Consider the following 14860-nt stretch of genomic DNA (forward strand, 5'->3'; position numbering starts at 1 on the left):
TGTTCCTGTTTAGTGACCGTTCGAAGTTACAATGACATTGACTGTTCTGCCCCAGCTACGGACCCCAGAGAGCGCAGCACACACAAACTCTATACAAAGCTTTATTTTACTCAAATAACTTAGTCTTTATCAACCAAAGGCTGTTAATAAACTGTCTTAACAGCCTACCAGATTTCTAAGATGAGGTAATCACAGTCTTACTAGAGTTGGCAGAAAGCCCAGAAACAATTTTGCAGAGAATCCAGACGCGAAGCAGATTAAACTAAACCAGTGTTTTACAACGTCTGTTAATTAACTGCATTAACAGCGACCAAGAATTCAAAGAATAATAACTGAAAGCTTACTATGGTTGGCAGAATGCCCAGAAGCAATTTGCAGGAAGCTGATAAGATAAGCAAGACAAGACATGAAGGTATGTGAACGAAGTTGTTCCCTGAAAATTGCTTCAGTTGGCGTTCCTCCTTAAATAGGCTAAGGGAGTGGCCAATTAGCCCCAAGCCTTACTCTCGAGGAAACCTCCTCCTGAGGAGCCACTCCTGCCTTTTGGCAGCTTTGCGCGCCCGTGCATCGAGAAGAGGCTCCTCCTCTTCGTCCTCTTCACTTAAAGGAGCTTCTGGAGGTTCTGAAGGCCCTGACTGAATCCCCGCCTCTGGCACCACATCTTCTCCAGCCTCCTCACTGTCCGACTCGAGCGCCAGCTGCACAGGCTGCTGGCGCAGCACCACACCAGCCTCCTTGCTGTCGGAATCAGCTACAATCTGCACAGGCCGCTGACGGGCCACAACACTGACATAAATGACTGTTCACACCTACGGCCATTGCAACATCCCCGTGGTCACATGATCAAAATTAGGATATTGGCAACTGGTTCATATTTAGGACAGTCGTAGTATCCCTGCTCACGAGATCCCCTTTTGCGACCTTCCGACAACCAATTTCGTTGTATATACGACGTACAATGACAATAAAGACTATACTACAAAGTCAATGGGGAAACCAGGTTCCCTTAACAACCGTGGCAAGAAAAGTCGTAAAATGGGGCAAAACTCACTTCATGACCCACTTGCTTAGTAGCACCATAAATTACGGGCTCAATGGTGGCGGTAAGTTGACTGTATAAAGCCCCACTCCACTTCATGGGAAAAACTTTTTAAAAAGTGCCTTTAATTCTAATGGCTTCAAAGTGAGCTCAATGCAGGGGTGAAATGCTCCCAGTTCGGACTGGATCGCCCGATCTGGTAGCGATGGAGGCGGGTGGTTCGGAGAACCGGTAGCAAAAATCCCTGCCCACCCACCCCTATGCCCAGCTGAGCCGCTCAATAATCAGAGGCTTTTATTTTTACTTTTAAAAGCATTTTTTCTACAACTTCTTCCGCCGAACAAATGCTTTAAAAAGTTAAAAAAAAAAAAAAGCCTCTGATGATCGCGCGGCTCAGCTGGGATCGTCAAAGGCTTTTAAAAGAAAAAAAACCCCTTTTTTTCTTTTAAATGCCTCTGACGATCCAAGCTGAGTTGCCTGATCGGCAGAGGCACTTAAAAGAAAAAAAAGCCTCTGCCGATCAGGCAACTCAGCTGGGATCGTCAGAGCCTTTTGAAAGCATTTTTTTACAACCTCTTCCCCGAAGAGGTTGTAGAAAAAATGGTTTTAAAAGTAAAAAAAACAAAAACAAAACAATTGGCTACTCCCACCCAGTCATATTATCCCCACCACCACCAAGCCACGCCAACAGAACCGGTAGTAACAAATTTTAGATTTCACCACTGGCTCAATGGGACTTGAACCACAGCCGAACAGGAGATCCGTACCGGCCTGGCCATCGGTGTGTTGTGGCCTTCCACGCGATCCACGCTCAGCTCCTGGCCTTGCTCAGCCTCCCTCTCCAGCTGCTCCTCGTACTTCTTCATATCGTACTCCAGCTCGGCCGCCAGCTGCTTGTCCAGGGCGAAGACTTCCTTGATTTCGTTGCGATAGTCTTGCATCACCTCCTGGAGGAAAGCAAAAAAATAAAAGCGAAAGAGTTGGGAGAGGGCAGGAAGGGGATCGCTGGTCGGGTTTTCTCGGGGGTGGGTTTCAAAAATTTTAGCAAGGGGTTCTCTGCCTGGTTGCTGGGTGGGCGTGACCATGGTGGGCGTGGCCTAGTCAGCCTCCTGCACCACAGCGGGGGGATGGGGTGTTTTTGCCCTCCCCGGGCTCCAGAGGCTTTCCTCGAGCCTGCGGGAAGACGAAAGCGGCCTCCCCAGGTTTCCAAACTTCTGGTAGGCCCGTTTTTTGCCCTCTCCGTGTGCCCTGCACTTACCTGCATCCAAAATGGGCTGTGTGGGGACTCCTGGGAGGGGAGGGATAGGATGGGCCAGCCAGGAGTGGGATTTGGGGATTCTCCGAACTGCACAGAATCTTAGCTAGAGGTTCTCCCGAACCCCTTCGAACCCCCAGCAGCCCACTCCTGAGTTTTCTGGATTGATTTGAGTCAATTTATTTATTTATTTAGTTTATATATCCTGCCTTTATTATTTTTATGAACAATTCAAGGTAGCCAACATAGCTAAGACTCCTTCTTCCTCCTATCTTCCCCCACCACCACAACAACAACCCTGTGAGGTGACTAGGGAATTCTGGGAGTTGAAGTTCACCCACGAAGTTGCCAAAGTTGAAAACACTTCTATAAGCAAAAGCACTTAGACTTACATACCGCTTCACAGGGCTTTTACAGCCCTCTCTAAGCGGTTTACAGAGTCAGCATCTTGCCCCCCAACAATCTGAGTCCTCATTTTACCGACTTCGGAAGGATGGAAGGGTGAGTCAACCTTGAGCCTGGTGAGAATCGAACTGCTGGCAGCTGGCAGAATTAGCCTGCATTCAAAGCACGGCGCCAATAAATAAAGTATTGTCTTAGCTAAATCAGATTGACTATCTCTACACTTGGCTTGCATGGTGGAACGTGGAACGTGCCACTACCACACACTCTCCAGATGGGATAGCAATATTTCCCACGAGCTTCAGGAACGTGCTGCCCCCCGACTCAAATTTTAATGGCGTATCTCCGGCTGAGAAAGATTACCCGGAGGTAGCTCATGAGGTCCTTCAACGCTGGGAGTTTGCTTTGCTCCAACAAGCTCTTCAGCGAAGTGATGATGGGGATGACGTTTTCGATGAAATTCTTCTTTTGGACCTAGAATTCGGATGGAACACGGAGAGATACGTTTAGGCGAAGAAGGCTGTCTACCCCCAAACAATGGAGAGCGCACACAATTTTATTTATTATTTTATTTATTTTATTAAATTTCTATACCGCCCTTCTCCCGAAGGACTCAGGGCGGGGAACAGCCAGAAGATAAAACCCAGAGATACAAAATTTAAAATAGATTAAAACGAATTGAATAATTTGGCTGAATTTTAAAATACCCAATAATTAAACAGATTAAAATTTGTATTTAAAATTTAAATTTAAAAGAGGAGAAGATTTAGGCCAGGCCAGCTTGATGAAATAAAAACAATGAGGAAAGCCTTCGTAGAGATGGGATCAACTTTTGAGTATTTGAGAACGTTTCCGGGAATCACTTGGAAACCGTTTCTGGACTTTGTGCTTGAGGTGGGAAAAAAAAAAAATGAAACTTTGGTTTTGGGTTTTACCGATTAGAGAGATTTGTTCTTAGAGAAATGGCTAGTTTATACTATTATGTCAAAGTAAAAAGCTGAGGTTAGATCTTAATGCCTTATTCTACTCCACCAAATGGAGTTGGAAGTCAATGCCTTTATTTTTTTCCTTTTTTCCCCTTGCTTTCCCCCACCTTCCCCTTCCCTTTCCAAACTTCTACTATTTATTTTTGCATTTCGTTGTATGCTATATTATAAAGTAATAAAAAAATGAAAAATGAGAACGTTTCCAATAATGGTGACTTGTAGCATGACGAGCAAGATGGGAAGTGAGGCGTCTCTGTTCCAGCGGTGGGTTTCAATTTTTTTTTACTACCGGTTGTGTGGGTGTGGCTTGGTGGGTGCGGCATGGCCTGGTGGGCGTGGCTTGGTGGGCGTGGCGGGGGAAGGATACTGTAAAATCTCCATTCCCTCCCCAATCCAGGGGAAGGATACTGCAAAATCCCCATTTCTTCCTAATCAGCTGGGACTTGGGAGGCAGAGACTAGATGGGGGCGGAGCCAGTCAGAATTTTTACTACCGGTTCTCCGAACTACTCAAAATTTCCGCTACCGGTTCTCCAGAACTGGTCAGAACCTGCTGAGACCCACCTCTGGTCTCTTCCCACTGAAACTGCCAATTATTTTGTTCTGGGGCAAGTAAAAAAGGGAACAACCTACTCCAGGCGGCGCTATTTTTAAGACTCACTTGTGAAATGAGCTTCTTCTGGGCCACCTGCATGACGGCATTGGCCATGGCCAATTCATCTTCTTCCGGTTGGATGTCTTCTTCTGGTCTGGATCTCATGGCCGAGAGCTTGATCTCTTTGCAGCTCAAGATCTCAAAGGTATCCGAGAGCAGCTGGCTGGCTTCCATATTGAGCGGGAGGACGCCGTCCACAAAGCAGGCTGCCATCAATTTTTGGAGAAAGGAAAGGGAGAATATGAAATGCTGAGAAGCTTTCTTGGATGAGAAGGAATAATAGTAACCAGAGAGTCCAGTTGCCTCTTGGAAAAACACCTTTGGGATGACCATGACCTAGAGCAGAGGTGTCAAACTCAAGGCCCGGGGGTGCTTAGATCTGGTCCACGGGGCTGCCCTGGAAACAGCAAAGGACCAGCCTGTGGTGCCTCTGCCAGCAAAAACGGAGCGGGTCCTCCTGAGCTCCATTTTCACTGGTGGAGGGTTGCAGGAGGCCGTTGCAGCCGAAAACGGAGCTCGGGAGCCCGTTTTCGCTGGCAGAGCGCTCGGACCGCCACAGGCACCCCTGATACGCGTGACGTTGAGTTGGCCACATGCACCCTGGCCACGCCCACCCTGGCCCCCCAAGGTCAAATACAACCCTGATATAGTTCTCAATGAAATTGAGTTTGACACCCTTTACCTAGATGATGGAGAAAAGGATACTGCAAAATCTCCATTCCCACCCCACTCCAGGGGAAGGATGCTGCAAAATCTCCATTTCCACCCCACTCCTGGGGGAAGGAAATTGCAAAATCCACATGCCCTCCCCACTCCAGGGGAAGGATATTGCAAAATCCCCATTCCCATCCCACTCCAGGGGAAGGATATTGCAAAATCCCCATTCCCTCCTCACTCCTGGGGGAAGGATAATAAAAAATCCCCATTCCCTCCCCACTCCTGGGGGAAGGATACTGCAAAATCCCCATTCCCTCCTCACTCCTGGGGGGAAGGATATTGCAAAATCTCCATTCCCACCCCACTCTGGGGCCAGCCAGAGGTGGTATTTGCCGGTTCTTCGAATTACTCAAAATTTCCGCTACCGGTTCTCCAGAACCTGTCAGAACCTGCTGAATAGCACAGTCCCCATCTTTTGCAGGTTGGCAGCCCAGCTTGAGGGAGGAGAGGGAACCGGGCAGCACAAACCGGCATGTACACACAGCTTGAGTGCAAGTGCGTATGCAGTGGCCCGTGGCCCGGTTGCAAATAGGCCACGACTCAGGGGTTGGGGATCCCTGCTTTAAAACTTCAGCCATACCCAGGACGTTCTGGCTAATTTTGGAGGTGATGTTGAATCGCTGTTCGTCGGTAAAATGCTCCAGGAGGAACTTGTAGATCTGCATCCGGGGCCCTTTGTTGGCTTTGCCCTTCAGGGAAAAGAGGTTCTTCTCCCTGTTGCAAGAGAAACAAAATCCAGGAGTTGAGCAAGACACGCAAAGAGCCACTCCCTGCATTCACTCATGGCCGGAGAGAGAGGCCCCTGAGGATTGTTAAGGTGGAGTTGTGGGGAAAATACACCTGACAGCTGGACAACTGAACCTGAGGCTCTCCCCAAGTGAATTTTTTTCTGAAACAACCAGCCCTTGTAATTGTTCATAGAAAGGCAGGAGAAAATAATTAAATGCACGGGGAGGGAATGTACCATACTTTTCGGAATGTAAGATGCACCCCCCCCAAAAGAGGGTGGAAATGTTGGTGCGTCTTATACACCGAATCAGCCATTTTTGGCCTCCCAAAACCTCATCCTGCACGTCCCGTTTTTGCCATAAACAGGCCCGTTTTTTGCAAAAATGGATCCTGCCGAGGGTTTGGGAGGCCTGCAGAGTGCTCCTGGGGATTGGGGAGGGCAAAAATGCGACACATGGGGGAGTTTGGGAGTCCAAAAATGCTCCCGTTTTTCGTGAAAACGGGGACGGTTTTGCCCTCCCCAGCCCCCAGGAGCACTCTGCAGGCCCCCGTTTTTGTGAAAACAAGGTCTGCAGAGGATTTCGGAGGCCTGCAGAGTGCTCCTGGGGCCTGGGGAGGGCAAAAACATATTTTTTTCTTGTTTACCTCTTTGAAATCTTGGTGCGTCTTATACTTCGGTGCATCTTATAGTCCAAAAAATACAGTATTCAGTGTATTAAATTCCATTTCAATTCAGCTGAAGGTTCCATCCTGGCCCCACCAGTTCTTAAGAGTGTGGCCTGGGGCCCCCCATTCAAAGATTCAACCCTGATTCTCAGCTAAAAAGAACTGTGATCTCTGAGCTACCTCAAAAGCCCTCTTCTCTAGAATCAGAGAATGTCTCCTGTCCCCAGGCTTCTCATCTGTCTCCAGCTTCAGCCCTTTTCTTCTCATGCATGGTCCAGACTGATTTTCTTCTAAGGCACCGGGTTAGAAAGTGGGAGGCTGTGAGTTGTAGTTCGGCCTTAGGCATGAAAGCCAACTGGGTGACTTTGGGCCAATCACCAGGAGATTGTGAGTTCTAGTCCTGTCTTAGTTTTGAAAGCCAACTGGGTGACTTTAGGCCAATCACCAGGAGATTGTGAGTTCTAGTCCTGCCTTAGCTGTGAAAGCCAACTGGGTGACTTTGGGCCAATCACCAGGAGATTGTGAGTTCTAGTCCTACCTTAGCTATGAAAACCAACTGGGTGACTTTGAACCAATCACCAGGAGATTGTGAGTTCTAGTCCTGCCTTAGCTGTGAAAGCTAACTGGGTGACTTTCGGCCAATCACCAGGAAATTCTGAGTTCTAGTCCTGCCTTAGCTGTGAAAGCCAACTGGGTGACTTTGGGCCAATCACCAGGAGCCTGTGAGTTCTAGTCCTGCCACAGCCAGGAAAGTCAACTGGTTGACTTTGGCCCAACCCACCTCACAAAAGTTGTCGTTGTGGGGAAAATAGGAAGAGGAAAGTATGTCTGCCACCTCGAGTTATCTGTAAAAAGAAAGCAAGGCAGGATGCAAATAAACCATATTCACCGACCTTTCGCTCTGGAGGAACTTGTTGTACTTCTCGTGCCTCTCGTAGCCGTTGAAATGGAAGATGCATTCGATGAAGTGCTGAGAAAACATGACCGGATTCCTTTTGAGGAGGAGATGCACCAAGCAGAACCTGACGAAGCTGGAGAGGGAAGAAGGGCCAAGAAAATGACAGCACTGAAGAAAACGCCTGTCCGGGTTCCTGCAAAATCCCCATTTCCTCCCGATCAACCGGGATTCAGGAGGCAGAGAATAGATGGGGGCGGGGCCAGCCAGAGGTGGTATTTGCCGGTTCTCCGAACTACTCAAAATTTCCACTACTGGTTCTCCAGAACTGGTCAGAACCTGCTGAATACCACCTCTGGAATCCACTATCACTCAGGGAATCCAATATTACTGGACCATTGGATGTGAAATCCTGATTGTTGTTATTTTTTTTAACACGGTCAGCCGCTTAATTTTTCCCATGAAGTATCAACTAAGATACTTATCTTAGCTCCTGATCTCTGTTCCTTCCGTCGGGACCTGACGACTTGGCTGTTCAAACAAATAGGCTGACTCTGATTCCGGATTTTATTATTATTAATTAGTTATTTGGTTTAAAATGGGATTTTATTGTACTTGTTTCTTAACTTGTGTTCGCCGCCCTGAGTCCTTCGGGAGAATGGTGCCATATTTATTTTATTTTATTTTATTTTATTTTATTTTATTTTATTTTATTTTATTTTATTTTATTATTTTATTTTATTTTATTTATTTTATTTATTTTATTTTATTTTATTTTATTTATTTTGTATACCGCCCTTCTCCAACAGGACTCAGGGCGGTGAACAGCCACGGTAAAACACAACATATAAAATTTAAAAGCAGTTTAAAAAACATTAAATAATGTTGGCCATCAATTTAAAATAACCCAGTTAAAACCAATTTCAAATTTAAAACCGCAAGGATGGGGTCAAGCCAGCCCGGCTAGATGAAATAGATGTGTTTTCAGAGTCCGATGAAAAGTCCGGAGGCCTGGTATCGTGTGTATCTCTGGGGGGTAGGCCATTCCAGAGGGCAGGTGCCGCCACAGAGAAGGCTCTCCCCCTGGGGGTCGCCAGCTGACGTTGTCTGGCCGACGGCACCCTGAAGAGGCCCTCTCTGTGCGAGCGAACCGGCCGGTGGGAGGCTATTGGCGGTATTCCGGTATAAATACATGTAATTAATTAATTAATTAATTAATTAATTAATTAATTAATAAATAAACAAACAAAAGCTGCAGACTCTTCTCTACATTGCGCACGGTCACTCATGCCCTTGTCACCTCCTGGCTGGACTATTGTAATGCTCTCTACATGGGGCTCCCCTTGAAGAGCACTCGGAGGGTGCAACTGGTCCAGAATGCGGCCGCACGGGTGGTTATGGGCGCAACTCGTTGTGCCCGCGTGACACCCCTCCTGCGCGAGCTGCACTGGCTCCCAGTGGTCTTCCGGGTGCGATTCAAGGTGTTGGTTACCACCTTTAAAGTGCTCCATGGCATTGGACCTGGGTACCTTCGAGACCGACTTCTGCCACCAGTAGCCTCCCACCGGCCAGTCCGCTCCCACAGAGAGGGTCTCCTCAGGGTGCCATCGGCCAAGTTATGTCGGCTGGCGACACCCAGGGGGAGGCCCAGCCCTGTGGAATGAACTGCCCCCGGAAATACGTAAGATCTCCGACCTCCGGGTGTTTCGTTGCGCATTGAAGACCCTGTTGTTCCGCCAGGCCGCGCTATCAACATAATGATTTTAAATTGGGGTATTTTAAATTTTTGGGGTTTTAAACCGGCCAAATCTATTTAATTATTTTAATTTTTAATCATTGTTGTGTCTTGTGTTTTTAAATTGGCTGTACACCGCCCTGAGTCCTTCGGGAGAAGGGCGGTATAGAAATAAAATTATTATTATTATTATTATTATTATTATTATTATTATTATTATTATTATTATTATTATTATTATTATTATTATGGATGCTGGCACAATGCTAAGAGGGTGGGGGGCCACTGGCGTGACACCAAAGCAACCATAAATCAGAGCTGTGTTGAAACCTGAGATCTCTCCTCTCCCAGTTCGGAAAATCTCCTCCAGTGAATCGCCTTGCTTAAAATGTTCTTAAAAACCAGGCAGCCTGTTTCGGTGCCCTTCCCTTACCCTGAACTCCTTAGCAAAAGCTTTGAGGGCTCATCCTACAATTTTCCTTCTAATTATAATCCAGCATAATTAAAGGGAGAAATAACTCCATAGAACAGTAAACACCGTCAGTAATTACAATGTTTGAGGTAATTAACTAGTCACTCACGATAACTAAATCTTATTAAGAACCGAGTCTACTTGCCTTGAGTCTGATCTCAGAACCTCAATATTTAGGATTTTGTTTTTTGTTTTTTTTAAAGAGAAAGAAAATGCATATTTTTTTCCCCTGTTCGCAGCCCAATGTGTGGACTTTTATTGAAAAATATTCCCATTCTCAGCTGGGTAGTTTTTACATATAGTTCCTCAGAGGAGATGTTCATGGCTACAGATTTAACTTAATTACAATAGCGGCCAAAATTGTGGAAACCTTTTGGGAAAAATGTATTTTCTATAACTAGCTAATAACACCACTTTTTTTTTTTTTTTTGGAGTAGTACCATAAAATTATACATCAGTGGAAAAATAATTTAATCAAGAATGTAATGCAATAACTTTTAGGAAGGATTTGCTATTAGAATAGCAGTTACAGTATAAGAAGAAAAGTGAAACACGTAGAAAAAGAGATATACAAAAATGATCCCCATGTCAGTGAATACTTCGTTGGGTAACCTTTAGCATGAATTACGGCCTTACAATGTCTTCCCATGGAGTGAATCAAGTCTTTTAGTTCTGCAGCTGTTATAGTGTGAAACCAAGATTGAATGATGGCTTCTATGAACTGGGTTTTATTGCTGGGTTGCTTCTGACTAGCAAGTTTCTTTAGTTGGCTCCATAGATTTTCAATTGGGTGAAGGTCTGGGGTATTCCCAGGCCATTCCAGCAGTGAAATAGGATTATCTTGAAACTCAAAAAAAAAAAAAAAAAAAAAAATGGTGCTATTAGCCATCAAACCTCAAAAATACACTTTTCCCAAAAGGTTTTCCACAATTTTGGCGACTACTGTATATAAACAAGACTTTTGAAGTGAGGAGAGTGAATCTGCAAGAGGGAACATAAAAGGGAAGTAGGAAAATTAAATCTTATTGGGCGAAAGGTTCATACAGGCAGTCCTCGATTTACAACCACAATTGAGCCCCGTGTTTCTGTCGCTAACCGAGACATTTGTTAAGTGAGCTTTGCCCCATTTTACGACCTTCCTTGCAACTATTGAAAGTGATTTGCTGCGTTGTTAAGTTAGTCATATGGTTGTTAAGTGAAACTGGTTTTCCCCCGTTGATGTTACAGTTTACAGATTAACAGAGTTGGAAGGGACCTTGTAGGTCATCTAGTCCAACCCCCTGCTGAAGCAGAAGACCCTACACAATTTCTGACAAAGGGCAGTCCAGTCTCTTCTTGAAAGCTTCCAGTGATGAAGCTCCCACAACTTCCAAAGGCAACTTCTGTTCCATTGGTTGATTGTTCTCACTGTCAGGAAATTTCTCCTTATTTCCAGGTTGAATCTCCCCTTGTTCAGTTTCCTTCCATTGTTCCTTAACTGGCCTTTGGATGCTTTGGAGAATAGCTTGACCCCTTCCTCTCTGTGGCAGCCCCTCAGATATTGGAAGACTGCTATCATGTCTCCCCTGGTCCTTCTCTTCACTAGACTAGCCAGGCCCAGTTCCTGCAACCGTTCTTCATACTTGGGTATTCCTTTAAAAATAGTGGCACGTGCCACGGTGGAAAATGCATTCTCCTCCTCTTTCTGTACACAGAATCCCGCACAATCTGGAACCATTGTTATTTTTACTGTACTTTCATGCAAGTTTACACAATGGACTGAAAAGCCCTACAAGTACAGTTGCCAAGTGTTTGTTTAAAGAACTATCCCGAGCATAAATAAAACAGCGGGTATCAACGCCTTCTGCTTTTTAATCAAACGCAACCAATCTAAACTAGATTTCAGCCAAGCGAAGGCGAACGATATAATGCTGTACTTCCCCCTGCTGGAAAGATATGGGATAATATCATCCTAAATTCAGACACTGTGGAGAAAGGAAAAGTCAGTTGGCTCCCTGTATCGTCAGCGTTTTTAAAAATTGTTTGTTTCTTGAAAGATGTTCCCAGTCTCACTAATCACTCTAGAGAAGAGGGCTTAAGAATTCTTGTTGAAGAGGAGAGGAGAGGATGCAGGAGAGGAAAGGAGAGGAGGATGTGGGAGAGGAGAGAAGGAGAGGGACGGAGGGAGGGAGGGAGGAAGGAGAGTTATCTGGTTTATGACTGTAATAGATATTTGACTTGATTTAATAAGATAATGTCTGCTTTCTCTAGCACCCTAACGCATGCAAGACTTAAGAGAATTAAAGAATTAAAGAATGAAAGAAAGAAAGAAAGAAAGAAAGAAAGAAAGAAAGAAAGAAAGAAAGATGGGAGGGAGGAAAGGAGGAAGGAAGGAAGGAAGGAAGGAAGGAAAGAAAGAAAGAAAGAAAGAAAGAAAGGAGGAAGGAATGAAGGAAAGAAAGAAAGATGGGAGGGAGGGAGGGAGGAAGGAAATAAAGAAATAAAGAAAGAAAGAAAGAAAGAAAGAAAGAAAGAAAGAAAGAAAGAAAGAAAGGAAGGAAGGAAGGAAGGAAGGAAGGAAGGAGGGAGGGAAGGAAGGAAAGAAAGAAAGATGGGAGGGAGGGAGGGAGGGAGGGAGGAAAGAAAGAAAGAAAGAAAGAAAGAAAGAAAGAAAGAAAGAAAGAAAGAAAGAAAGAAAGAAAGAAAGAAAGAAAGAAAGAAAGAAAGAAAGAAAGAAAGAAAAAAAAAAAAGAAACTGAAGATCTATATTTCTAAAAACCGCCTGAAGGACAAAAGGCTTAGCTGGAACCTTCTGCCAGATTTTCAGAAGGAATTGGAGACACCACCAAGTTTCGAACCCTACCAACTTCCCAAAAAACCTTCCTTACCTGGCAATTTCTGGATTGGGATCCACCAGAACACTGACGAACCTGAAGAAGAGAGAGCCTTTCCATTTCACAAATTCTTCCTAATCAAACCAAAACAGCACAACAATTAGCCCTTTGGATAGAAAAGGTGGATACTGTCTTCCCTACAATATATATATATATGTACATTTGCTCAAAGCCGTAAACGTTTCCTCAAACCCCCCCCTGCACCTTCCCCTTTTCGGAAGCTTTTTTTAGGTTTTCAAAGATGGCATCTTTGAATTAACTGGACGATTGTCCTGAGTCCATGCTAGGAAAGGTGAATTCCAGGTTTTTGTTCCTAATGAAAATGTAGCACCCTGTGATTAGGGCTGAAAGGTGAAAGCGGAAGCAGAAATCAAAAGACGCTTGCTCCTGGGGAGGAAAGCTATGGCAAATCTAGACAGCATTCTAAAAAGCAGAGACATCACCCTGCCAACAAAAGTGCGTATAGTCAAGGCGATGGTTTTCCCAGTTGCAATGTATGGCTGTGAAAGTTGGACCATAAGGAAGGCAGAGCACCAAAGAATGGAGGCCTTTGAACTCTGGTGCTGGAGAAGACTCCTGTGAGTCCCTTGGACTGCAAGGAGATCAAACCGGTCAGTCCTAGAAGAGATCAACCCTGACTGCTCTTTAGAAGGCCAGATCCTGAAGATGAAACTCAAATACTTTGGCCACCTAATGAGAAGGAAGGACTCATTAGAGAAGATGCTGGGAACGATTGAGGGCAAAAGAAGGGGACAGCAGAGAACGAGGTGGCTGGATGGAGTCACTGAAGCAGTCGGTGTGAGCTTAAATGGACTCCAGAGGATGGTAGAGGACAGGAAGGCCTGGAGGAACGTTGTCCATGGGGTCGCGATGGGTCAGACACGACTTTGCGACTAACAACAACAAAATATGAATTCAACACCCTGTGCTACATTTTCCTGAAACCTGAGCACGCCCAATCTAGACAATGAAGAAGCTTAAATTCCGACATTCTGCTTTCCCCTCACCTGCAAGAGATTCGTAAGGAGGATGAGCGTCTGTTTCCGTATGAATGGCTCCGGATCCTTCAGGCAGATGGCAATGTCGGGGATATACCTGTCCACCATGGTGGTGTAGCGGACGCAGAGGTCGCACATCACAATCACCACATTGTTGCGGATGGCCACGTCCTTGGACACCTCCAGCTCGCGAGCCAAGGCCGCGATGCACTTCTTCGCCAGGTCCTCGTGCTGCAGGCATAGCTTTCCTGCAGGGGTGAAATGTAAAATTCAGGTTCGAATCTCGCCAGGCTCAAGGTTGACTCAGCCTTCCATCCTTTCTAAGGTAGGTAAATTGAGGACCCAGTTTGTGGGGGCAATAAGCTGACTTTGTACAAATATACAAAAGAATGAAGGCTATTGCTTAACGCATTGTAAGCCGCCCTGAGTCTCCGGAGAAGGGCGGCATATAAATCAATTTTTTTAAAAAAAATGCCTAGGTGTCCTACCCAGAGTAATGAAGGCATGTGCTCTGACTGTAGAAGGCATCACGGAGCCTTGGAATTGCGACAACGGTTGAGACACCGGGAGGTCCTCATTCTCCGGAGGGCTGGACACTAAAAGACAACACACACAGAGAATAAAGAAAGGACTTTGGGGGATAGGAGGCAGGCCACGCCCTCTGCAAGGTGGTCATCCGAAGGAGGAGGAAGAGCTTACACTGTTCCATGTTGTCAGGACTAGCCAAGAGGGATTGGATCAACAAGAAGACGCGTTTGTCCACTTTGGCTGGACAGAGCTGCGCAATCTCACCCAAGGTGAAGAGGTGCCTCACCTGCCAAACGAAACAAAGCCATCAACCGGAAAGAGAATCCTACAATGGGTATTAAAATACTATTCGGTGAAAGTCTTAAGAGTGGTGCGGTGGCTTAGAGGTGGAGCTCTCGCCTCCCAATCAAGAGGCTGTGAGTTCGGTAGAGGCAGATATTTCTCTCTCGGGGCATACTGAGAATGTAACTGCTAAACAAAACTCTGCACTGGCAATGGGAAAGGCATCCGGCCATTAAAAGGCTCTGCTAGCTCCATTCAATTGCCCAGACTCCATCCCATAAGGGATTATAGGATCATTAAATGATGATGATGATGATTCGGTGAAAGTCTAGCTAAAGAGCCTTGGTAGTACAGTGGTCTAAGGCACCCTGTTATTAAGCTGGTTATTAAGACCAGCTATCTGCAATTACTGCAGGTTCAAATCTCGCCAAGGCTCAAGGTTGACTCAGCCTTCCATCCTTTCTAAGGTAGGTAAATTGAGGACCCAGTTTGTGGGGGCAATAAGCTGACTTTGTATAAATATACAAAAGGATGAAGGCTATTGCTTAGCGCATTGTAAGCCGCCCTGAGTCTCCGGAGAAGGGCGGCATATAAATCAAATTTTTTAAAAAAAATGGAAAGAAGGGGTT

The 14860-nt window shown here is 45.6% G+C and overlaps 1 protein-coding gene across 2 annotated transcripts in view; it reads right to left on the bottom strand.

Annotated features, from left to right (window-relative positions):
- The window catches only part of NCAPD3 (non-SMC condensin II complex subunit D3), a 63607-nt gene that overhangs the window by 7921 nt on the left and 40826 nt on the right, over positions 1-14860 (bottom strand). For both annotated transcript variants that reach the window (XM_087875670.1, XM_087875669.1), the window contains exons 21-29: positions 14121-14235; positions 13910-14017; positions 13431-13669; positions 12418-12497; positions 7342-7479; positions 5634-5767; positions 4343-4542; positions 3060-3170; positions 1807-1986 (exon numbers count right to left, since the gene is read on the bottom strand). In XM_087875670.1, coding sequence (XP_087731796.1) covers positions 1807-1986; positions 3060-3170; positions 4343-4542; positions 5634-5767; positions 7342-7479; positions 12418-12497; positions 13431-13669; positions 13910-14017; positions 14121-14235 — 1305 coding nt within the window. The remainder of the gene's footprint in view (positions 1-1806; positions 1987-3059; positions 3171-4342; positions 4543-5633; positions 5768-7341; positions 7480-12417; positions 12498-13430; positions 13670-13909; positions 14018-14120; positions 14236-14860) is intronic.

This window comes from Pantherophis guttatus, chromosome 9 (assembly GCF_059756535.1).
Source record: "Pantherophis guttatus breed Tessera chromosome 9, ASM5975653v1, whole genome shotgun sequence".
NCBI lineage: Eukaryota > Metazoa > Chordata > Lepidosauria > Squamata > Colubridae > Pantherophis > Pantherophis guttatus.